The sequence below is a fragment of the Tubulanus polymorphus genome, chromosome 9, assembly GCF_964204645.1.
Source record: "Tubulanus polymorphus chromosome 9, tnTubPoly1.2, whole genome shotgun sequence".
Taxonomy (NCBI): domain Eukaryota; kingdom Metazoa; phylum Nemertea; class Palaeonemertea; order Tubulaniformes; family Tubulanidae; genus Tubulanus; species Tubulanus polymorphus.
This window is the reverse complement of record NC_134033.1, coordinates 8,046,197-8,073,695: the sequence shown is the minus strand read 5'-3', so window position 1 is coordinate 8,073,695 and position 27,499 is coordinate 8,046,197. Positions and strand designations below refer to the sequence as shown.

The 27,499-nt window shown below is 37.9% G+C and overlaps 1 protein-coding gene across 1 annotated transcript; it reads left to right on the top strand.

Annotated features, from left to right (window-relative positions):
- The first annotated feature begins 10,746 nt into the window (after positions 1 to 10,746).
- Positions 10,747 to 20,798, top strand: LOC141911080 (uncharacterized). The gene is made up of 5 exons (XM_074802041.1): positions 10,747 to 10,918; positions 11,030 to 11,157; positions 16,832 to 16,966; positions 17,906 to 17,993; positions 19,818 to 20,798. Exons 1-5 carry the CDS (start codon positions 10,840 to 10,842, stop codon positions 20,279 to 20,281), a joined length of 894 nt encoding a protein of 297 aa, XP_074658142.1. The 5' UTR covers positions 10,747 to 10,839; the 3' UTR covers positions 20,282 to 20,798.
- Positions 20,799 to 27,499: the final 6,701 nt, after the last annotated feature.

The window sequence follows — 27,499 nt, the reverse complement described above, 5'->3', positions numbered from 1 at the left end:
TTGACATTCTAATTTCTAACTCTTCAAACATTGAACACTAACAGTAATGAAAAGTACGGTACAGTAGACTCTTGACCAACATATTGATTGTCTGACTTTTAATTCTATAATGGGGCCGGTCTGCCTCAGACAGGAACCTGATTGCTCGAGAGGAATCTACTGTAATAACAGTTAAATAAAACAATAAACATTCATTAGAATAAACATCCAGTAAATGCTCGCCACAGGACTCATGGGCCCAGGCCCGGCACTTGCGACAGCTAATCCATTCCTCTGTCTTCCTCGGATCGTTGGGGTCAGCATACAGGAAACTGCAACGGGTGCACTTATCATCTCCACTCTTCTTTCGTTCAGGTTTTTTTGTTGAGCACTTTCTTGATTTCGGCGGTTGTAAGGAAGTCACTGCCGTCGGACCTTCCTCTTCCATTACTTCAGTTCCAGTTCCATTGTTGTTTGTTTGTTGTACGGGGTTGTTCACAGTGTCTTCTTTCATGTAACGAGCTGCGATAGTGCGATGCTCAACGGCTGATGTATAATACTTCAATCTGATCGCATTATGAACTGGTTGAACGAAGTGAGTTGTTATTGTTCCTCGAAACGTCTGCAAGCCATTCCACAGGTCAAGCACATTGAGTTCCACTCACCGTTGGTTGATGGCTTCCTCATTTACGACAGCTATTTCAATATCGGTGGTACAGGAGCACACAGCTTTCGCAAACGAATCCGCATCGTTGACAATTTCACGCCTGCTCATCACCAAACGTTGTACCATTCGTTTGACATTTCCGCCGAGAGCATCGTTAGGGCCCTTGCCATGGGAAGTTGCAAAGTAGTTCCACAATACCTGCACTTGGTGATACTCTTGAAGTTTTGACAGTATGGAGAAAACGTACTTGTTTTTATACTGGCTTGATGGTCCATCTGTCCATATGTCCACAGTTTTGACATCAGGACACTCCGCTTTGATTTTGTCAATCATGTTGGAAGTAAATGCCGTCACTGCATGTTTTTCGTGATCACGGCAATTACTCACTATAATGAAGGATTTGTTCTGTTTACGATAATATACCATCATTGTGTATACGGTGACTTGTTTCTGTTTCCAGTGGGCGCTTTGTATCTCGTCTTGCCAAACACATGTGAAGTTCTCTGCAAAATCCATTTGTAAAAGGCATTGCGTACTTTTTTCAAGCAAAGCCTCACTTTTTGCAATGTTGTACGAGGTAGCTTGTTTTTCTTTAATGAACGAATGCCACAGAAACCTCCCAATTCTATCCAACGCATCTGTTGTGGAACCATGCTGGGCCGCTTTCTGAAGGTAACCGTCCACGTCAACCCATTGATACCACTTGAATTCCATTTCAGGTTCGACAACATCACGGAATCTTTCATAAAAGAGAACTGCATCACGGCATTTTTCACAATTATCGGACATACATTCTTCCCTATTAACATCGCAGACACATTTGGCAGTAAATGCTTCCTTGGAGTAAAGTGGAACAACATCCGGGTATTTACGGTGCAAAGCTTCGAGCAAGAGGAAAATATTCTCATGGTACCTGCATGTGCATACATTATGGGGCATTTCTGAACACAAACATACCCACTTCGGTCGCAATTCTGCGAATTTAGATTTTCCGATGACTGCATCAGGATGGTCATTCTTGAAAGCCTCATAAGCTTCTGATATTGTCATCACCAGATGCATCTTCTGTTTTCTAAGCTTTTTGCCGGTTTTGGGATCTTTATAACTGATGCAGTCAGCTTTTACGGGCATCGTACGTGAGACATCATCTTTTTGATAGAATGAAATGACAGCCTCAGTAGTTGCATCTGTCAGTTTACGAGTTGGTGACTTCACAACATACGCATCTAAATAATCACACGCCAGTGACTTGAGAACTGTGCTTCGTTTACGTGGGCTCTTGGGTAGATTTCTGATAACCCTCGACTTAGCTTTGTTTAGTGCAGCCGCATTACCGTATTTATAATCGCACTGAATCGCTGTTTCCGGATCCACAGTTGACCTGAACTTTTTAACTGCGGCGAAATTCTTTTTACGAAGTTGCTGCAGTTCATTTGCAGATAGACCGCTACGATAGACTTGCTTTCGATCACGATCACACTTCTTGTATGCTTCATATGCGTCGGCATCTTGTTTTAGACGAGCCCGTCTTTCCCTCTGACGTTCGGCAGCCGTCTTGCCCATCTGAAATATACAAGAATCTTATTGTAAAACTTAGAGATAAGTATAGTATGCAGTAATGTGACGGAATTTCAGGAAATGTAATTCCGTCACAATCTGGAATGTAATTCCGTCACGTGCGATTTTCCGTATGACCCTTAAGCAATCGGCAAGATTTACCGACCCTGTTTTATATGTCCAGTAATCTTTGTTGTACATAGCTTTCTTCAAGATAATAAAACTATATTCTCGCAACCACATTAAAAATTTCAAAAAATATTGTGACGGAATTACATGGCACGTGCTGTGCTCCATAAAAATAATAGGTGAATTTTTACCATAACCTTCTTACAATGACATGTAATGTTAATACCTGCATGTTCTAGTTACTCTATAATTAAAAAAAAAAATATAACTTACGTATGTGAATGTAACGGTGTCGTCGATGCAAACAGATTTGAAAATGCAATTTTCTTCTTCTACTGAACTGAATTTAAAAACTTCCGTATACGCACGTTGCGCATGCGCAGATGCCCGGTTGCTACTAAAATTCGAAAAATTACACAACGAAACGACGCACTGGAATGTTGGCTGCAAATCTGTGATAAAATCAAATGTATTATCTAAGTTTCAAAATTACGACTCCCTGTCCCGGTTTACGTGGAATTCATGAGCAGCAAGGCAGAGTCGTCGTCCTGTCCCTTGAAGCAGCCGTTCCTTTCCTCATGAAATGACTAACTTTAAGACTTTCTTCAGACTATAGCGATTTATTTAGCGGAGAGATGTGTACAGTCAGGCTTGCATAGATGAACTGATTTTACAGGATATTTGTTGCGGCTTTAACAAAATCAGGTTGGGAACTAATTATGATTATAATCTGTTGAGAATGTTACAAACTGTCAAAATGTTACTATAAAAAGGATTAAAATATACAAACGAGAGAACAGGCACAACAACACATTGTCCTTTTCTCTCAGAGGCTTATTACCAGATTTGCCCCATTCTGAAACCAGGGGCTTGAGTATTTCATAAGAGCGATATCTTTGATATTTAAAAAGGAGATTATTTATATATGAGAGAATACTAGGAATGGAATAGAATAGAATGATATTTGCAAGAACGTTAACGTTATGAAAAATCTTGGATTCGAACCCACGTTCAATTATCGTATAGGCCTACGCCGCTCAACATTGACCATATTTTAACGAGCAGTTTTCTCGAAAAATAGGAATCATTTCTATTAGCAATTAGGCCTACTTCTAACTCAATGTAGATAACCAAGATATTTATGACGAAAAAAGCCATAATCACCAACGAATGAATAAAGAGGATTTACTGTTGTAAGAAGCCGAAGGTGAGCTGGGTTTGAGGCGTTACTACCGACACAGCCTGGGTGGGACGGGGGTGACTCATACCACCATCGCCCATCGGCATCATACACGACATAACCATCGATTTTTTTCTTGATGAATCTCACAGGGACTTGACAAAAAAGGATTTTGACCCAGTATCCGAGGTACTATATATACAAACACAAGGGAGCCAACAGTCGATAGGTTAGTCTGAATACCAGTCGTTGTTACTACGACGGTTCCGTACAACGTCTGACGCTAAACTATCATATAGAGGTTAACTTCTGTTAATTGCAATGCATCAACTGATTTTAGTGTCAAATCAAACCTTTGTACTAAAATAAATAAATTAGTTACCTTGTTGACTTTGAAAACGTGTTTTATAATATATTTTTTGATGATTTAAATCGCGAACCGATGAATTTATTTATTTGATTTGAATTGAATTGATTGCCACTATCGGGATTTCCAATACGGACTAAATTAATAAAATGTGAAAATTCAATATGTCTCTCTAAAATTACTCTAAATGTTATTTTTGATAAAACGCATAAATTTTGGTCAATTTTAACCTTAATAATTTGAAACAAGAATAATATCTGCATTGGCACCAAGTTTAAGTTCGAATCCGTAATTTACACTCCCATCATGCACCACGAAAAGCCGCCATATTTGTTATGTTGCTTCACTTCAACTGTTTTTTGAGGCGACTATTCAAAAGTTTTGAGCTACTACAATCGTCAAAAGCTACTCAGGATTACAAATTTATGCACAAACAATAGTTAACTTCCATCTGATTACAGAACAGTCAGTTTGAGGTAAGTTGATGGTGTTTTAAGGGGTGAAATAGACGCTCAAAGCCTCGTCGGTTCAGAATTACTGGTCGAAAGCACCGTTTGTTTTCAAAAAGGCACTCAAATCTATCTCAAACCACCCAGTCTAACGCAGAAATTCATTATCTTTAAGAATATTCTTACTTGAATCGGATTGGATTATTAATAACGAAGTTACAAACTGTTGAAGTGACATACCTATCGACCGATCTGACGGAGAGTTGGCTCCCTTGTCTTTTTATAGTACCTTGGATACTGGGGTCAAAATCCTTTTTTTGTGATGAATCTGTCATCAATCATTCATGAACATACAAGTCAAATTTAAATAGCAGCAGAATACTGAATAGGCCTAGCTAGATTTGATATGATATCGTATTGACTATTTCTAGGTCGACAATCATGTAATCAGACTGGTCTGAAGTAAGGACCGTGTAGACCAGGAATGATGGTTGAATTTCATTCACAATCAATGACAGCGACGAGTCTTCATCAAAACAAGAGAGAATTACTTAACTCATCTAGCCTAGAATATAGTAGGCTTAATAGGCCCTAGTCTCTAGGCAGCAGACCAGAGCCAGTAGTATTTGCCAACGCTAGCTTGGGTAAGACTTTTTTTGTCAGTTATCAGTCTAGTCTAAGGGTAACTCCATGTAAGTACAGAAGCCATTTATAAAATTACAGTGAGTTACCCTATATGGTTTAGTGCACTAGGCCTACCAGATAGGCCTATTTCACAAATCAGTCGGGAATATGAAAGTAATTTTCCAGTGAAATTTTCGAGAGTAATTTTGAATTGTGGGTAATTTACCAATTGTTGTCTTATGAGATATTCGTCTGATTTTGAGTGCACTTGGGACACAGTCCAAGCGGGCTAATTGCATTCACTTTTCGTCTGTCGCTCATCTGTCTGTCGTTCATCTGTCTGTCAGACAGAATCCATGTCCGGCTGACGGCCATTGTCATTTGCCTAAATCATCACATTTTGAAGTGTTCAAGAAAACGTCTTAGTCGATAATCATTTATATATGTTGCCCCCAGAGGCCATCAGCCCAAATAGAATTGGACTCAAGATGGCTGTCCTGACCTTTGACCCTTTTTGTGTCCAACAAGGTAATTTTCGACCTGAATTCCAAGACCTGTCACTTCCTAATGGTTTGTAATTTTTTCATTGAAATTTGTGATTGGTATTTTGGAAGGGACTTTGAATAGGCTATTAGACAGTAGACACATCTTCAGCCCAAAAACTGGCCCTGTAAGATTCAAGATGGCCGACTGGCAGCCATCGTTGTTCGCCAAAATCAGCACTTTTTACACATTTTTAGGCCAGCCGTAGGCTGAGCCTATTACTATACAAATAGAGCGAATTTAAATGACATGGTTTCCAGAGTAAAGGCTATTTTACTGTGCAACTGAGCATAAATTCATACAAATCATTCATAAGAGCATTATCCATTCTCCATCCCCTATGAAGCTGAATTTTGAAAGAGGGTCTCCTTAAAATATATATGAGGTTTTTCGCGAATATCTTATCGCAAAAGTATCTGTATTAAAAAGCCAATCGGAAAGCAAAGACTCCTCTATGATTGGCTAAGCAGCAGAGATCAGCAGGTGTTCACGTGAACCCGCGGTATCGTCTACTGTTTTACTTCTGGGTTTTATTTTAAGATCTAAAACTGTATTTCAATATCGATTTCTGTGAAATCTTCAGTTGATTTGGTTTTTGGGAGGAATATTTTTATTTGCACTATGGAAAATATCAATGACAAATGTGCAAAGTCCGGGAAAAATAGCTTTTTCTCAAATCGATGGATGGCCTTGATATGCTAATTAGCCATGTGCTCAAATTGCAAATTCAATCAAGTTTTATTAGGCCAGCCGTAGGCTGAGCCTATTACTATACAAATGGAGCGAATTTAAATGACATGGTTTCCACACAAAAGGCTCTTTTGCTTGCCAAGTGAGGGCATATTCGAACAAATCACGTATTTAAGCGTAATCCATTCTCGGAATCGTAGCGAGCAGAATTTTGGAATAGGGTCTCATAAAAATGTTTTCTGCATTTTTCACGAAAGTTAAATCGGGAAAATTTCAATTTTTATCAGCCAATCAGGAAGTTGTGTCTTCCCTGTGATTGGTTTATCTGAAAATATCAGCAGCTGTTCACGTGAATTATCGCGATTTCATTACTGGCGCTTTTGCGCATGACGTCATGTATCAACACGCGACAATACTTCCGCGTTCGCTACGTGTTCGCTGATTGGCCCATTTACTGGGAAATTCCACAGAAGCCTAATGTGGTTTGTTACAAGCGCTGTGATTGGCCCGACCCGATTCTGGCATGGCTTTAGCTTAGTGGGTTCGAATCCCTTGACGCGTGAAGATGATGGATCCTATCAATATCTATTGAAACAAATAAGTTTCCCGGTTGGGCAGCCGCGGATATCTACCGGAAGTGTTCCGGTTCGATATTTCGAGGTTTCTTTGAATTTTGGAGTGATATTGAAATCCGGTAAATACCAGCGGTAGATTGTGAAAACCCATTGCATGATTACTTCTTCGTGTTCGTCCACCTCAATTTTCATTCCGCCGATCTCTGACACGGCTCTGTCCCCGTCGGCGCTGTGATTGAACTTTCATACCACCAAAATTTTTTATTTCTATATCAGGGAGGTCTGGAGAATAAAAAAGTCAAAATTTGGATATCACATAGGCCTGATTTCATCGAATAAGTCGACCATGGTCGTTACGTTTCCGTACTTATTACCACCTAAAACCGTCTGAACAATTTTGTCACAACCAACATTTCGTTTACAGAAATCAGGTGTTCACGTGAACCCGCGGTATCGTCTACTGTTTTACTTCCGGGTTTTATTTTAAGATTTAAAATTGTATTTCAAGATCGATTTCTATGAAATCTTTAGTTGATTTGGTGTTTGGGAGGAATTTTTATTTGCTTTACAGAAAATTCATCCTTGACAATTGCGCAAGGTTCGCGAAAAAAATGGTTTTACCAAATCGGGTGTATGACCTTGATATGCTAATTAGCCATGTGCCCATATTGCAAATTCAATCAAATTTTATTCTGCCAAAAAAATGTTAAATACAATTCGCTTTCCGAGAGTTAATGGTATGCTGCATGGAACAAAGTTGTTTTGAGATGGGTCTTGAAGCTATTGAGGTCGAGAGATAACCATCTAGATAGTTCGTGAGAGTTCCAAAGTTTTGAAGAGGCTTCAAGGTAATGTCTTGATATTTGGTTTATACGTGTATCTACCCTAGACACATCTTCAGGCCAAAAACTGGCCCTGTCAGATTCAAGATGGCCGACTGGCAGCCATTGTTGTTCGCCAAAATCAGCACTTTTTACACATTTTTGAAGTTTTCGAGGGAAATTTTGAAGACACTTTTATCAATAACCTTGATAATTCCTATATATTTGTTTCCCCCGTGGGCCCATCGGCATGAGAAAAATTGGGTCGATCGGACTCAAGATGGCTGTACTGTGACCTTTTTTGTTCCCAAAAATGTCAATTTTGGCCTGAATTCTGAGTACTGTAGCTTTCTAATGGTGTGCCATGTTTCATTGCAATTTGTAATGGGTATTCTTTGGAAAGGGATCTTTTATATCCGAGAGGGTATTTTTGACCAGGCAATTACGACGCACTTGGCGGCCATCTTGGAGTCATCAGTACTCATTCGTAGGTGGAAAAAAGTTTTTCCACATCATAATTGATACTTAAGCATATTTTGCTACTATAATCAATTGGAAAGTTGTAGCTCATGACGTTCTATGATCGAGGTGAGTTTCAAGCTCATTGGTTTTTTGTTTATGGCCACCAGGGGGCGTTGAACAATACAATAACTTAGTATTTCTATATTACATTCGTACCTATGCATATTTTGCTACCACAATCAATTGGAAAGTTGTAGCTCATGACATGGTCTATGATCTTGGTGAGTTTCAAGCTCATTGGTTTTTGTATATGGCCACCAGGGGGCGTTGAACAATACAATAACTTCGTATTTCTATATTACATTCGTTCCTGCTGTCTGTGTTAACACACGATTTTACTATGTAAATGATATTGAGCAGGGAGTGTATATTGATAAATATAACCAACAGATTACATCATTTATAAAAAGCAAATCTGACAGGCTGGCCATTGTGCCCCTTGGGGCTCTTGTTCTGCAAAAAATATCAAATCCAATTCAATTTTACTTTATTGAACAAGGTAAAATAGCAAATCAAATTCAATTTTGTTTTATTGAGCAAATTTTAGGAAATTCAATTCTATTCCACATTCAACTCAATACGACCAAGGGAACAGATTTATCTGAGGTATTTGTTCCTGCCAACTCCAGTCAATGTCTGTGCATAGATCAAAAAATCAAATCAAAAAAATGCTCACAGTATTGACTACATTGAAGTCTCGTGTGAGTTGGCGTTCCATTGATTTGAGTTCTATGGTCTGTGCTACTTATGAAAACACGATATTAGCCTGGGATTGACTAAGTTAATGAGCTGGGAGTGTATTAGGACAAATTCAACCACAGAATGCATCATTTGCCATTTTATGAAAAGCTGACAGGGTGGCCATAGTGCCCCTTGGGGCTCTTGTTGAAGTTATTGAGGGAAATTTTGAAGACGCTTTTATCAATTACCTTGATCTTTCGTATATAGGCTATTTGTATCTCCCAAGGGCCCATCAGCTTAAGAAAAATTGGGTCAATTGTACTCGAGATGGCCGTTCTGTAATCTTTTTTGTGCCCAAAAATGTCAATTTTGGCCTGAATTCTGAGTCCTGTAGCTTCCTAATGGTTTGCCATTTTTCATTGCAATTGCTGATGGGTACTCTTTGGAATGGGATCTTTATACCCGAGACAGGTATTTCTTGGTCAGGCAATTATGACGCAATTGGCGGCCATCTTGGTGTCATCAGTACTCATTCGTAGGTGGAAAAAAGTTTTTCCACGTTATATTGATGCGTAAGTATATTTTGTTACATTAATCAATTGGAAAGTTGTAGCTCTTGACATAGTTTATGATCGTGGCGAGTTTCAAGGTCATTGGTTTTTGTATATGACCAACAGGGGGCCTTGAACAATACAATAGGCCTAACTTAGTATTTCTATATTGTATTCGTACCTATGCATATTTTGTTACCACAATCAATTGGAAAGTTGGAGCTCATGACATGGTCTATGATTGTGGTGAGTTTCAAGGTCATTGGTTATTCTATTATGGTCACTAGGGGGCGTTGAAGTAGAATAACTTTGTATTTCCTTATCATATTGGTACCTAGGCATATTTTGCCACCATGATCAATTGCAAAGTTGTAGCTCATGATATGTTCTATGACTATGGTGAGTTTCAAGGTCATTGGGCTTTGCATATGGTCACCAGGGGGCGTTGAATAGTAGAATAACTTAGTATTTCCATATCATTTTGGTAACTAGGCATATTTTGTTACCACAATCAATTACAAAATTGTAGTTGCTGACATGTTCTATAATTGTGGTGAGTTTCAAGGTCATTGGATTTTTTCGAGGTCATTGGATGGGGCGTTGAATATTGAAATTGTTGAGCATCTGAAACCACTTCTCAAGTTGGCATAGTGTCCCTGGACCCCTAGTTATCAATCAATTGTCACACGCTCAGCAGCCATCTTAGTATCTTCAGTCCTCATTCGTAGATTGGAGATGGTTTTTAAGGTAAATATCAACAGCATTAAACTTATAGTCCAAGATTTAACAATTTTCAGTGCTATCAAAGGATAGATCTCCTTACGGTACATATGGAATTGGGATCACCCAGTTATTTGTTTGGCCACCAGTAGTTGGATATTGAATTACCAATAGGCATATACAATTTGTCTATTTCTAGTGATACCTCTGCACAGATCGTAGCTGTACTCATAGCACATGACAGTTTCTGTGATTGTAGCAGAATAACTTAGCATTGTTCCAGTGGAAAACACCAACCATTTTTATTTAGCATGTTGAATCCAAAAGCAGATAGGCAATTAGACTAGGCTAAACAGCAAATAGGCCTCCAGCGGTTAAAGCTTTTAACAACATTAATATGAAAGAGTTTGGTAATGGGTTCACCTTTAGTATTCTTTTGCTTAAGAGGTATGAAAAAAGTTGAAAAGGGTATAGGGCCTACCTGAAGGCAAAAAATTGGGATTTTGTTGTTAGGATGTACCATACACATCGCCTCTTAAATATCACTTGAGACTGATGTGGTAATATACCAGGGATGATTTTATGTTACAGAGACACCGCGGCAGAACTATTCAGCACCGATTTGGTTCAATTGAGCTGAATTCCAGAACTAATCATCGTGCTTCAAATCTTCGATAGCAGAATTTGTTAATTGATTGAATGCCATTTCGTGAACTGATTCTGAATTATGAAGGTTGTCGTAAATGGGATTTGAAAATCTATCGATTGACTGGAAGCAGTAAAAATGTTGCTGATGTTGCAGAATGTGGTTTTAGGAATTATGCTCTTATTGCTAAACCAGGCATTAGACGTTTGTTGCGCAAGTAAGTCAAAAACATCAGCAACCCTATATAAAGCCTCGGGAACCCAAAAAATAAACAATAATTGAAAATAACTCGTCATAATCATAGTTATTGTGTAAACATTTTTTTCAGATAGCGACTGTGATTTCAGGAATTATGTCTCTTCCTGCGATTATAAGATTAATAATCAGTATCCGGTGCAGATAACGGGCGTAATAAACAGATGTCACAATCCTGTAGATGTTACATTAGATATTCAGGTAAAAACCAAAAATATTTTGTACATCTGCTCAGTCCCTCATTTCACTTGAAACCGTCTGGGTAACCTTCTCAATACTGACAGTTTCCCACCTTCTGTTTTTTGAGAAAACATGATAGTATCACCAAAGTGCAGCATATAATGGACATAGGACTAGCCTACATTGCATCTAACCTACAGTACGGTGTAACTGTGGTACTTGAGTCGACCTGATTATGATTGCTAACTTTATTGGCTGGTAATTACCTTGACGCATTGTAGGGAAATGATGCATGTACATGAACACGGCATTCTGGACCATATATACTCCCTTAAGTCATTTGTGGATATGTTTTTGAATAGTAATCGCAAGCTTTACCGCATTTTTGTAGATTACAAACGTGCCTTTGATAGCATATGGAGAAAGGCTTTGTGGCATAAGATGATCAATAGTGGTGTTACGGGCAAAGTTCTAAATGTAATATAAAGCATGTACCAGGGCATCAAGTCATGTGTATTTTCTAATGATAGTAAAACAGATGCCTTTGAAAGTTTTATGAAATTCAGACAGGGAGAAAATTTGTCCCCCGTGCTCTTTTCAATATATTTAAATGAACTGGAAGGCTATTTAGATGCTCAAAATTGTCCCTCCCTAAATCTGCGCATGCGTAATGATGCATGGGTCAAATTGATGATCCTTATGTACGCAGACGATACAGTACTTATGAGCGAGAGTCCACAGGGACTTCAGAAATTGATTGACAACCTGCATGTTTATTGTAAAGAATGGAAGTTACAAATAAATTGCGAAAAAACAAAAGTAATGATGTTCTCGAAACGAAGACTCTGATACCCTCCGGAGTTTAATATAAACGGTCGAGTGTTGGAGTTAGTATATAACTATAAGTATTTGGGTATACTATTCTCCCATACCGGGTCTTTTGCTCAGTGCCGAAAAGCGTTAGCAAACCAAGCGCAGCGGGCTATGTTCTCTGTTTTAAAAAAGGTTAGCGAATATTCGCTCGACGTTGATGTTAGTTTAAAGTTATATGATAGCATGGTATTACCAATTCTATTATTAGGGTTTTCTGTTATTTCACAGAAAACCCTATTGATATCCGCGTGATTATTATTATTATTATTTTCTTCCACACTATTTTTACTAAAAGAACAAAGGCTTTGTTACCTTGACGCTGTTGTCGATACAATCCGTCTGATATCATTCAGCTCACTTCGATCTACAAATACCCCGTGCGTATTTCGAAGAATCATCGTTACAAAAGCACTGTCGAAAATTGAGTCCCATTCAAAGAGCCGACATGTTTTTCTAAGTCCTCTTTCCGAAATCTACCACACGTTTCTTGTCACATCGATTATCAATTCAAGCATAAATTAACAAATTTATTGCCCAAAGATTGCACATTCTGTCGCGGTTTTTAAAAACTAATTTTAACAATAGCCCATTTTCCTCATCAAATCGTATTACCGATATACAGGAAATTTACTACTTTAGATTTTAAAAGCACTGTCGAGCCGTAAACATCGACGAATCGACGTGTGTCACTACATCGTCGTTCCGGGGATCAGCTGCGAGTTTCACCTCATCATGGGAATCAAATCGAATACAAATTAATTTATTACTACCAGTGATTTGGCTGCGGGCGTCATGCAGTTAGTTTAGCAATACCTATTTTTCTTTATCAAATTAACCGTGTATTTACTAAGATAAATCATAAGTGTACCGGGGAGTCGTAGGCCTAAACGAAACCATCCTCGCTTGCCAGGGGTCCGGTATCACACCCCCGAACTCGCTTCCACCAGCCCCCAGGCCTCACGAAGCGTGATTTCATTACTAGTGCTGTTGCGCGTGACGTCATATATCGATTTGCGAAATACTTCCTTGTTCAGTAAAACATTCGCTGATTGGTCCATTAAATGGGAAAACCAATAGAAGCCTAAAGTCGTTTGTTACAAGCGCTGTGATTGGTACGACCGGATTCTGGTCGGCTAGTAACGACTCCAACGACTCCGACTCGTGAGGTCAAGGGGTTCGGCGAACAGCTTTAGCGTAGTGGGTTCGAATCCCTTGACGGGTGAAGATGAAACGAAACACGCCGAAGAGATATAGTGGAGAAAAGCTGTTATGTCGACGAGGTATCAAAATAAAAGAATATATTACTTTATTCAGCCGCGGGCTTCAACCTCTAAATCAATGCCATCAATACTCTATATTTCCTACAGTACATACCGATCATTGTCAAATGCACAAGGTATTTACTAAATACAAGTATATAACACAATCCTTTCCGTATGCTGGACTCACAATTGACATTCGGAGTAAGCGTTCGCTGTGGGGGAAAGGGATCGTTCGCTGTGTCGCTTGATTGAAGTGTTTATCGAGTTTGATGCGGCTTTAGGCCTACCGGTACTGAGCTTTACTGTCTCAAACAAACACAGTATAATTGTTGCGTTTATCAACGGACTCATTGGATTGAACTTCAAAACAAAATTTACGATATTTAGGTGGGTTGTTATTCAATAGGCCTACCTACGACCAATCTGTCCGGATGTTAGGCCTACGCATTTACATAGGCCTACATAGGCTAGTAGCCTCTACTAGGTTAAGCGTTCGCTGTTGGGGAAAGGAGATCGTTCGCTGTGTCGCTTGAAGTGTTTATCGAGTTTTACGCGACCTTAAGGCTTTAGTATGGTGGCTGATAAGGGCCATGCGTAAAAAAAACACGTATATGCAAATGAGGGCGACATTATGACAAAACGACAAAACTAAAATAACGCGACAAAACAATAATTTTGGTTTTGTCGCCCGCGACAATTCATTATTTTGGTTTTATCGCCCGCGACAATTCATTATTTTGGTTTTATCGCCCGCGACAATTCATTATTTTGGTGTTGTCGCACCCGACAATTCATTATTTTGGTTTTATCGCCCGCGACAATTTTTTTTTTTGTCGCGGTTTTATCGCCTGCGACACTTCAATATTTTGGTTTTATCGTCTGCGACAATTCAATATTTTGGTTTTATCACCAGCGACAATCCATTATTTTGGTTTTATCGCCCGCGACAATTCATTATTTTGGTTTTATCGCCCGCGACAATTCATCAGTTTGGTTTTGTCGCCCGCGACAATTCAATATTTTGGTTTTGTCCCACGCGACAATTCAATATTTTGGTTTTATCACCTCCGACAATTCAATATTTTGGTTTTATCGCCCGCGACAATTTATTATTTTGGTTTTATCGCCCGCAACAATTCATTAGTTTGGTTTTGTCGCCCGCGACAATTCAACATTTTGGTTTTGTCGCCCGCGACAATTCATTATTTTGGTTTTATTGCCCGCGACAATTTTTTTTTTTGTCGCGGTTTTATCGTCTGCGACACTTCAATATTTTGGTGTTATCGCCTGCGACAATTCAATATTTTGGTTTTATCGCCCGCGACAATTCATTATTTTGGTTTTATCGCCCGCGACAATTGATTAGTTTGGTTTTGTCGCCCGCGACAATTCAATATTTTGGTTTTGTCCCACGCGACAATTCAATATTTTGGTTTTATCGCCTGCGACAATTCAATATTCTGGTTTTATCGCCCGCGACAATTCATTAGTTTGGTTTTGTCGCCTGCGAAAATTCAATATTTTGGTTTTGTCGCCCGCGACAATTCAAGATTTTGGTTTTTTCGCCCACGACAATTCATTTTTTTGGTTTTGTCGCCCGCGACAATTCAATGTTTTGGTTTTATCGCCAGCGACAAATGATTATTTTGGTTTTATCGCCCGCGACAATTAATTTTTTTGGTTTTGTCGCCCACTTTATTAGCTTTTGAATAATTAGGCCAATTAATAACGTAATAAAGACTTATGCTTTCGCCTATTTTGAAGTCGATTAATCTGATATAGTACGGAAGCGATAAAGGGCCTCGAGTTGTCGCCTTCAAACTCGACAAGTCGCCATATTTATGTCGATATATCGCGTCAAGTCCACATGAATATGTCTACATATCGTGACATTTTCACGACAAATTTCGCTTTTTTGCTCATTTTCCATGGGACAAGCCATCATTTGAAGACATGTCTAAATGTAAGATGAGGACGCTAGTAATATGACGACTGAGTTTCAAGTCGTCATGAATATGTCGACTTGTCGCGAGGAAAATGGTCGAGAAAACGAAATATGTCGTCAAAACGTCACGATATATCGACATATTCATGTCGACTTGACGCGATTTATCGCGGTATGTCGACATAAATATGGCGACTTGTCGAGTTGGAATGCGACATCTCGAGGCCCCTTATCGCTTCCGTAGATATAGTGTCGAATATTAAGGTCATTTTGGCCGATTATTTTTTTTTTAAAGAGATTTTAAAGCGATCATTCTAGTGATCTACTTAATGAAAGATCTACGGAAGCGATAAAGGGCCTCGAGTTGTCGCGTTCCAACTCGATAAATCGCGATATATCGCATCAAGTCAACATAAATATGTTGACATATCGTGACGTTTTGATGACTTGAAACTCAGTCGTCATATCACTGGCGTCCTCATCTTTCAGCAACGCCAGTCACATGGAGTCGTACGTGTTCAACTTTCTGCGACGCAACACGACTGTCACAACCAACCGACGCTCTTGCGACTGGCAGAAACTAGTCGCACACAATCGTATTGCAACCGACTTGCACCGAAACTTGCGATGCAACGCGAGGATCGCATCGTGTCACAAGACCAACCTACGTCCGGCTTTAAGTTACTGCGGAGCACCAGAAATATCTTTTTTTTTCGTTCAAAAGACCTTTCGCTTGAAAATTCTTTCGTCGGAACAAAATTTATTTCGTTCGAACCAATAATATTCTATACGATTGAACCAATTTGAAAAAATCGTAAGAACAAAGTTGAACAAACTTTTTTTTGTCCAAACGAAAGGTTTTTCGTTCGAACAATCGTTCTATTGAACAGAATCTTTTTTAATTTGAACAGAATTTTCTTGTCAGAACATTAAGTTTTTCGTTCGAACAAGTATATTGAAAAAAGTTTTTTCTCCGAACCGAAAGTATGAAGTATTTCGTTCAATCGAACAGAATCGTTTTCATTCAAACATTCGTTCGAAAAAATTGTTTTCGCTCGACCAAATTTTTTTGCCGAGACTAAAAATTTTTCATTTCAACAATAACATAACTTTTTATTCGAACACATTTTTTGTCAGAATGAAGAAAATTTTTGGTTCAAGTAAAAAGCGTATTGTTCGATCAAACAGAATTATTTTCATTCGAACAAGATTTTCTTGTTGGAACATTAAGTTTTTTGGTCGAACAGCGTGTTAAGGTCGATTTGGAAATTTACTCGGTCTGGTATATGTTGGATTACTGTGTATGTCATTTGTCAGGACATTAAACAGAAGACAACTTAGGATACTACCTTGCGTGACTCCACTAGTTTGACCGACTTATTCCAAGATGAGGCGTTCCGTTGATTTCGGCTACAAGTTTTCGTTCAGAGATAACTGCTGAGCTATTTGGGCAACCTATCATTGATACTGTTTCCTAATAGCCTGTTTAGTAATGGCTGATGTTGTGCCTTATCAAATGCTTCGTCGAAATCCACCGTTGAACAGGATTCTAAGACTGTGCAGAAAACCCGTTATCGCTGCTTTGCAGCTATATTTGTATTCATTGATATTTCAGTCAACGACATCCAGTATTGATTGGACACATACGTTCATTAATCAACATGAAATTCTTGTTATTCACGGTTTTCCGCATGAAGTGAAAATATACGTCGTTTTATTGAAACTCACCCATGACATTCTGCATATAAAGGTAATTACACTCCTCGGTTGCTCCATCCACCCACACTCCATCACCCCTCCACCCAGACCCCTCCATACCCCCCCTACTCACACTTAGTTTAGTACACAAGCCAGTACAAAAGCCAGAATGATTTTTGTATGTCCCGACTAAATTTTGTATAAATAATACTAGTAAAAATCAGTTTAATACAAACATGATGATATGTAAAATTCGTTAAAACTATGAAAATGTTTAGTCCCTATATCTCATTTCCATAGTATATAAATCAATACCGTTAATACAATTGCTGATTGAGTGGATCACCTGTATTGGACATAGTACATGTGTGGTATAAAAATAAAGTTTGACATCCTGAAGAACGTTTGCTTCCCTAAACCGAACCAGACCAAATTTGAGTTTAAACCATTCAATCGTTTTATCTCTCTTTTATCTTTCTCTATTTTCTTTATCTATCGGCAGGAAATTTACGTCAAATTGCATGTTACAAATTCTCGTTAATACAAATAATTGCCCCGGGAACTTGTATCAACGAGGTTCCACTAGTCAAACCCACATACTCCAAATCATATATGCCAGGTTTTAATTTAATCCAGGTATTATTTACAGTCCACAGTTTTATGCATGTAAAATATGATGTTTCATCTAAATTTCTTACAAACTAGATGAATTTCATAGGTCAGAAATGATCCGGATTTATTAAGTAGGTTCTACTGGAATTACACAGGTCATCTGTATTTCAATTTATTCTGTATTTTGGTTAGAGAATCTACTTTTAACAAGTGTTTCATTTCAATTTACTGTAAATTGATATACCAAACACTTAATGTAGAGAAGTCAATCTTATCGAATTGGTAACATCATTTTATTATATTTGGATGATTTTCTACTTCAAATTTACTTGAAAAATTATTGGTAATGAGCTGATTGTTGCGTATTTTTGTGTAACAGGCCGAGTTCCATGTTGAAAGTTCACCAGGACCATATTTCATCGACAGCAACGTGACCATTTCAAGTTCATATAGCTGTTCTCCAATGAGTAAGTATTCTGAATCTCATCACAGCTCTACCCCCACCAGCATTTATCTGATAAAAAAGCTTCTCTATATTTTTGTTCCACTTGGGTCAAGTTATAGCTTGAATTGGGAAGTTGAGAAAGTGTATTTATGGCTTTTCTTGATATTTCATTGACTTTATACGACTGGCGGCCATATTCGTTTTCTTGGATGCTTAATACATGAAAAAGATAATGTCAGATAAACTTCTAAATGAAGCAGATTTGATTATGGAAATGTGTTACTGATAATGTAGTTGGTGGCAAGCCCCTGTGCAAAGTTTCAAAAAAAGAACAAAACATCACCAAATCCGATTCAATTTGATTATGCATTCAAATCAATGAGTGAGACACAGGAAAAAATGTGATCTGAAGTATGTGTTCGTGCCGTCTCCCTGTCTGGGTTACTTAAAAAGAATGATTGTACTGTGTACATAGAAACATTGTATTTTTGTGGTCGGGTTGCGTAGCAACACCGACCACGATGTTTTAGTGGTTCGACTTGCACTTCATTTTCCCACTTTTCTCTGTTATTTGATATAAGATAGCTTTGTAACTTGCTCAGGTAGTCTGAAATTTGTTGCGCTTTCCTGAGTTTGTTGAAAGAAAGAATTGATTTATTTCAGAAGAAGAAATTGAAGGAATTCTGTAAAAAAATCATAATTTTCCTGCCTGATGTCATATCGGGATATGACATCTTGAGTCCCTTGACTCTTGCGCACCGATATGGCTGTGGTGATTGGCCTTTCTAAAAAAAAGAATTCTTACTCGTTGAGGTGTGCCGCTACTTGTTGTATTGTATATCGTAGGCCTAAAAAACTTTTTTTGATGAAATTTAAATTAAAAACGTGTATTTGGTTATGATATGAGGCCAAAAATCCCGCCAAAAACATCTGGTTGGTGTTAACATCAGATTTAATTTTTTTAAAAGATGTTTTTCTTGGTATTTCCATCTTGATTATTTGCAAAAAGTAAGTTTTCTCCCATCATTTGAATTCAACCCAATACAGTTTTCACACTTATTTTTTCCGTTATATTTCCAAGAAAATCTGTACTTCAACCAATTAAAAAGTCATTAGTGTAGGCATTCAGTCACTGGCTCAAAATTATCAAATTTCTTGAAGTTGCTGTTGTTGGCCGTGTCAGTGAATATCAGTGAATTCGGGTCAGCAGTGGCATAATAAACCCTGTTAGCTGTTTTGATTGTTTTTGAATGGATGAAGCGAGGAAATATTGCCGTGAAAATGTTTTTCATGGGGGTAAAAAGCCTTGAATGTGCATCTCAAATGGCCTTGAATTTTGGTTGGTCTTGAGGCTACGAACCCTGGTATATGGTTGAAATCAAACGCTTGCAACGATCCGGTTCGTTCGTTATGATCCTGCCTCTGTGTCACACTTGCACTGCAATATGATGTTAAGGTATGTTGATGAGACGATTATGCAACGGAGTAGTAATGGATTGGCGCGGCAACTAGGAGGGAACGTAGACTGTGACCTCGTATCGGCGTACAAGCCTTGTTCTCACGTGGCAGTGGTCTGGTGTTGAATGGTAGAGTTCGTAACTGTCACTGAGTGTCTTCGAACAAAATTTTTTCTAACCTGACCACATAGAAAGATTCTTTCTAGTTACTCATAGAACCATTCATGAAAAGTGGGGCTCTTATTACAGTTTGATATTTATTTGATTTATTACTGTTATAACGCTATAATTTCCTCATTCTGTACCACTTCTCGAATGGGCGTGGTGTCCCTGGACTGCTAGTTCATATGATACATTCACGCTCTTAATGTAGTATTATATATTTGTAGGTTCCGGAGCGGGTACCGCCACATTAGCCGTATTCGTAGTTATTCTGATCGCGTTAATAACGGTCGTGCCGCTAATAGTGTGGTGGCGCCGGCGTCAACATCGCCTGGCCACTAGCGCCCTCGTCGACAACATGGAACAGTGTTCGCCGGATCGCGTGTTCCACGATAAAAATTCCGTTGAGCTGCGATCGAAATCACCCGAGCACCGACAACACCCGAATGACGATAAACAATTCCGTAAAAACCGTGCGGCCAAGATCAAAGATCGTCTGAAGGGTAGATTATCGGCGGCGGGTTCATCGTCTCGATCATCATCGATGGCTTCGTCGTCGACATCTGGGCAACGCACCGGCAAACGGAAATCAGAGAAAAATAAACGGCGAGACTTTCCGCACGTGACGGTAACACGGTCAGAAGAAGTGACGGTTGACGTGAACGCACTCCGCGAATACGAAATATGCTGAATAATCATTTGTTAATGATTAGTCTAGGGCAATAGCTTCCTAGATTGGCTGCATCCGGTGGGAAAATAGCCAAGCTGGGACTATTTTTAGTTGTCAAAGAGGTTCATTGTGAATAGAAATTCAATTAATAGAAAATTAGGATTGAATAGATTGATTCAGTATCAACCCATTTACTATTCAACCTATTAGCTCTCAAGTCATCTGCATCCGCCCTGCGTACTACGTCTCAAGCCACCCAAATCCGCCCGACGCTTTTTTTGTCTGCTACAAAAAAAAATCATTACAGTAGAATTTTAACCCATTAGCTTCAGATGAACTAGACACCAAGGTCCTCAGAATTCCGCACCAGAATCAAAATATATGTACATGGCTACGAAGCTATTTTCCCACATGTATTGTTTATTTGTGTTGTTTGTGTGAATTTCGTCGTAAATATGCCAACAGCAGCTGAACTGTATTTGATATTGATTGTATGTTGTACTGTTCTTCCATACCCCTATAACTGATTCACCATTGGCTAGAAATGACGTAGATTCAATGTTTTTTATATCTTTTATATATATATATATATATATATATATATATATATATATATATATATATATATATATATATTCCTCATTCGTTACCAGAGCTGTATTTATACAATATCTAACCAGAAGATTTCTACATTTCTACATTACAGTTTTCATTGAATTAGTGTAAACTTTACCAAACACCAAGTAGAAAAGTCATATATATTCAATAATTTGATATCATGTGTGTTGGATCCCTCATCACCCATGAGGTTGACTTTCCATTGGGTTAAGAAAAGGCTGAGTAGTATGATGTGCAATGGTATATTTTTGTTTATTGGATATTCAGTATTTAAACAACCAACAACATTTTAAACGGTAGTAACACGTGCCACTGCCATTTAGTGGCAGCAAGTAGAAGTAGAATTCATAGCCTGAATGACAGTAGATAGGGGATTTTGCCACTTACAGCCGCCGACAGGAACTAATACGGTATACAATTGGTCTTAAAAAGGTTTTAAAACTCTGCTCCAAACTAGTAATGCCACCTACAGGCACTAAGTGTTTGGGCGTAGAAAACGTTTAGAATTCTGCTCTATCCTATACAGTTAAATGTTTGGATAGTACAGAGGGTCAAATTAATCCAGGGCCCAGTTTTATAGACTGGTATTAACTTTAACCCGGGGGTTAACTCAATTGAAAATGAATTATTGAGTTAGCCCTGGGGTTAAAGAATACCGTATTTTCCAGCTAATAAGCTGATTTTCTAGCCTCAGATTTTCACCCCAAAATATCATGATCGGCTTATTGGACGGATATGATCTGACTTGAATAATTACTTCCCGAACTATGTCACTCTAATGCTCCTGAAGATCATAAAAATCGATAAGTGTTCCATATTTATTTGAGGTCATTATTTACTACCAATAATTTATTTAGAACTATTTTGTTACTTTGTTTCTTTCATCAACTCACAGCGGCAATCTAATACCGCAGCGCTAGCACATTTGTATATACCCGCGTCAGCTGTCAGCCTAATACATCGTCAATTAAGACAAATTTATTGACAAATCAGTGAATTAAAATCTCCTGATGAAGGGCTCCGGCTTATTGAGCGATGCATTAAGAAATCCATGTATTATGGGCTAAAAGACTGCCCTCGGCTTATTGGCCGAGTCGGCGTAATCACCGGAAAATACGGTAACTGGGGTTAAAGTAATACTCGTATTGCCACCTACAGGGATTGGGTATAACTAACACAAACTTTGTCAAGTTGTCAATTCTTACATTCTTATATATAGCTTTACAACTTTCCAATGATAACAATAATGATGATTCCTGCCACTTTTAATTTATAACTATATCTATATATTTTAAATTTGTTATATTTTCATTTTCATTAATAATGTTATATTGAATATTGTATATGTCGAGTTTTTCATTTTAATGACGAATTCAGCCTACGCACCTCTAATTCGGTTAAGCTGAGACCTGTAAAATTCTACTTTGCCGAGTTATGGACAAATATCTAGTAATAGTAATCTAGTTTGTGAAAAAAAGTAGTCTTACTCTCTAAATTTGGAACTGGTAAAATTCTACTGGTGTGTGTCTTAATACTGAATTAGGCTAGAGTTTGAGAAATACTGTAGACTTTTAGGAGTCCAAGAAATACAGTAGACTCTGTTTCTTACTCTGTTAAGTTGATGATGGTAAAATTCTAGTCAGAGTTGGTGTCAAACACCGAGTTAGAATTTGAGAAATACAGGTGAATCTTACTGCAGTCAAATTGAGACTTGTAAAATTCTGAATTGGTGTCAAATGCTGAGAAAGGGTTTGAGAAATATGATAGACTCTACCCCTTACTTGTATGAAACCAGTGAAATTTTTCCCTGAGTTGTTGTCAAATAATGAATAAGAGTTTGTGAAACACAATAGACTAGTATTATTACAGTATTCTTTTTGATAATTCTGAAATTACTGATGATGAACGATATTTGAATGTCATAGAACTTTTTTTGATGTGGTGCAAATCATACATAGAAATCCGTCATTTGAGAAAAACTGCACAAAATCCATTAGAAACACTCCATTACTGCTGAGAAATGAATTCAACTGATCCGTGTTCCCCTTAAAATTGATGAATTGTCATTTGGGATTAAAATTCCCCAGAAAGAAATCTCAAAACAATATAACCAGCCAGGTTCCATTGTGGTGTTAGATATGACTATTAAGTCAAAATTAGTTCCTTTTCAATTTTTGCATCAAAATCTTAACTGAAAACTTTTGGAACGTGGTCCAGCAAGATCCAATTCCAATTTAGAGATTCGACTTTCACTCTATAAATTGAAGTGAAATCTATAGAATTGAAATAATTGAATGTGAGCTATTGTGTAACAGTTTAGAGTTGATTCTTACGACCTTGTAACTGGATACTGTTCTCCACACAATCCTCCCTCAGCAGGGATTCAAACTTTATTTCAATGCCATGATGTTCAAATGCTGGCCGAGGGAGGGTGCGCAGGAAACAGTATCCGTTACCAGGCTGACTTCAAAATCCCTGATGATTTTGTTTACACTCGCTTTTATGTTCAAATTATGCAGCCAGACACGCTCTCGACAGAGTTGACTTTTACGCAGATTTAGGTTATGTAACTTACACGGTGTAACATTGCGTAGGTAAGGTCATCAGTAGACTCATCCCAAGTCGCATCTTATCCGGATAACCGTTCAACTCAAGATGATTTTTTGAATATTTATTGTGACACAATAATTGAAACACATAACATCCAACTCGGATATCCCTCAATTTTTACGGTCTCAAAAGATCCGACTGGAGTGAAGTCTACTGTAGTACGATATGCGCACACAAAGTAGGGCCTCAAAAAATACTCAATTTTTTGCGTAGGTACATTCTACTTTACGAATGACCCCTAATTAAATATCATCAGTGATATACCAGGGTAATGAATAATCATTTTTTGTGTTCTTTGTATCAAGGTTTCGCAGTATTTTTCTTGAGAGAACTAATAGCATTCAGCAATACTAGTTGAACCAGACAATAACCCATTCTGCAGGGTTCTTAATATTCCTTAATGACAAGCAACCAGTTATCATTTTATATGTACTTCACAGTTGAAAATTGTGTATACCATAACTTTACTTATTTTTACTCCAAGAATGAAACCCAATTCAGCAACTGGCGGTCACACGGTTGGCACTCGTGAAGTCTGAAAAACGGTGGTCTCCAATTATAAGATAGATCTGTAGTTGTTAGATTCAGATCTAAATAACCAAAAAATGCAATGGGTTGGTCAAAGTTCCGATTCATTAGGCAGTACAGAGTAATGATTGTATGCAATATTGTCAGTCAGTGTTAGACATGTCTGTTTAAACCGCACTCTCTTCAGAGATGTATGAAACTAAACTCGGCCGAGAGGCACTGGAATCACATTCTGCACTTAAATAGCGAGGGATAACTATTTTATACATAGTTTTCTTTATTTTCGCTAATATCCAACTCATTGCAGCTAAAACATGTTGATTGCCATCAACAATATCTGGCTGATGGACGATTTATAATGACAAACATAATAATTAAGCCACGCCGACATCAGGGTGCTTAAAAGCCCGGTCAAGAGTTAAAAGTCTTTATTGTAGGTTTGCCTATGCAAACAGTCTGGTGAAGCAGTTTTCATTGAAAATGAATCGAGTACCGGTGAGTCAACAAGGTACAAACATTGGTTATTGAACCAATAGTGTTGATTTTTGGTGTCATGGTTTGGCTTTATGAGTTCTCGAGCCTACAAAAATTTCATAGTGATGAGTTATTTTTAGGGGACTTATTCTTGAAAAACACGTAAAAAACCCTGCTTTTTAGCACTAAGCAATGGCACGTTTTTACATATGAAAATTTGCATACTTGGATTCTGATGTAATTGGGAAAGCCCAATGTGAAACCCAAAACAAAATGGCGAGCATTTCATTCAACTAGGTATTGTATGTATGCACTCGATGATTTGATGGTGAGCCACAGGGCCATTGGACCTTTATTTTTCAAATCATCATTGAAAGATTGTTTTTTTTTGGTCCAAACTTTCCTGCGACAATCATATGTTTCATATTTGGATTTTTCTCTTTAGAACTTTAATTTCCAGCTCTTTCAATGAACGCGAAGTTGATCTTTTCTTAGCCTCGGGCATTGTAACTCTCGTCCTCCCCGGTAGGGACAACCATTGGCATCGGTAGACTCGGCTACAGCACGCTGTCACTCACTGTTAAGGTATTGTGATCGGCATATATGCAGACAACGAACAACATCATCAGACACAGTAGTTATCTTTATCAGTATCAGATTATAGAGGGGAAGATCATTCAGGGGAGAATGAAAATACGTTGAAATTCTATTTGAGTTAGACAAAAATCCGAGTTAAAAGAGTCTAGTTGGGCATTGCTTTATGTACAGAAAAATATAGGAATGAAGAAAATGAATTACTTTTTTAAGGCGAGGTTTACTGTACAATTCACTAATTCGTATCGATATGTTGTTCATGATTCCTGCCACTTAGGTGCATGTATTAAGCTTATCTAGATAGATAAATATTGTTTCTATTAATTTCTGTTCTTGTTTCACTGTTTTGTTTTTTCTATTTTATCCATTGCTTTCCACATCGGATTCAGCTCCACAGTTGTTACTAAGATTACGGTAACTGAAACGAAAGGGCCACTCCAGAACCTGTTAAATAGTTCTCTATTATAGGCTCGAAGCTTAAAACAGTTTGGACTAATTCAAACACTAGTTAACTATAACCAGAACAGAGTTACTGGGTCCAGGTTGTTACTAGGCAGTACGTATTTTTCCAATGACTGAAGAAATAGATCTTGAACAGGGCACATTTATTTCCTAGACAATGTAAAAACCTATGGGCAAGGAAGGGATGATCAACCAGGAAATATGTGCTGGCCTAAACTGCAGTCTAATCTTAATCTTTACTCACAACTGCTGTTATTTATTATTCCAATACATTCCATTCATGCTAAAAAACGCTTTATCGTTTCAACTATATTATATACCTCATCATACCATACAGGAGCTCATTAGTCAGTTAGAGTTAACCAGTGGATAGTTGACTGACATAATGACAATTAATAGTTCATTGTTACTATCATCGTCTGGCTATCTTTAACCAACTAGCCCCTGAACGCCATTAAATTCGCATGGAAAGAGTTAAGTCATTATTTATGCCATGTCATCATCATTTCAGGAAAAATATTTTTGTATACATGTAATTCAGAGTTTTTGAACTTATTTGAACAGCAAGAACTTTCTCTAATAAAATGTGAAAAAACAACAAAATGAGAAAGTTCAGTCTTGAGCAGACACTAATATAGGTTTGATTTGCACGATCTCTGCGTTTTCAAATTCACACAGCACATCTCGGGTGCAGCCGGATTTTCGTGCACTAGGCTAATTTTCATATTTTGTGTCCATGAGAAATGAATTTCGCTGCCAACCAAATAATACCGGAGAGTAATGGTGTACAGTCATCAAATGTAACTTTGATATGGTAAATGATCTTTATTTTTTGTGGCTGCGAGTGTTACTTCGGGACATCCTACATTTTGTATCATCGTCAGATAATGAAGATCTTTGTATAAAATCTTTTTACAGAGTGCGATACTTATCGTGTATTTTATATATTGTTCGTCAGTCAAATAACTGCAATATGTCCAAACTGTTAAAACATGATAAATAAACGTCATTTATTCGTAAGTTATTCTTGTAAGCAGTACTGTGTTTTTAGCTTTTCAATCACAGAGGTAATTTAAGGACAACTCATATGCTAAAAAAAATATTGCACAAAATCAGCATTCATAGCAAGTCTCCCAAGTGCTATGTTTTGCTTTTGGAATACCCAATTATTTTTTTTGAACAATTATGTGTTAGGGCCATGGTCTTAGATGATTAGAAAATTGTTTCTTTTTCATCAGAAACGTGTGTATTTTGCTATCATAAAATGCTTTTAAGGGCTTCCTTTCGCCTCAACTGACTACTACACGTACATATGAACCCAGACAAATGACAGGGTTCATTATGGCAGTACTAATGAAAATTGACAGCTAATTTATAGTCGCCTTTTTCAGAACTGCATGGCGTGTACATTTAGTTAAAGACTACACATGCATGTATGTGTAAGGCCTAAATTGTAACTAACCAGCCACCTGCCCTAAGTTAGCCCACAACTTGATTCAACCACCTTCTCTTCATGAAAATTCAATGCAGTTTGGCGGTGAATTTGGTAGGTACATTTTAGAATGTAATATTTTGTGTTATCCGATGTGCACCTATTGAGGCCACGTGGGATGCCAGGAACTTGGAGAACCGGTGCTCGTGGAGACTGGGTATACCTACTGAAGATTGGCCCCATCAAAGTTGTCTTAGGCCTGTGAAGGCCACAGGTAACATACCCGGTAACTAGAGTCAACCTTGATTAATCCGTAAATCACTAGGGAGTGAGCTCTTTAGTACAGATTAAGTGATATACAGATAACAGATAATTTGTAATTGATAAGAATAAACTATAAATATAATATTATCCATATAAACTATGATTTAAGTGCACAATCTGTATAATAGCTGGTTTAGTTATCTCTCAAACCGTGAACAACTACTACAGTAGAACCACATTCTAACAAACCGTAGGGG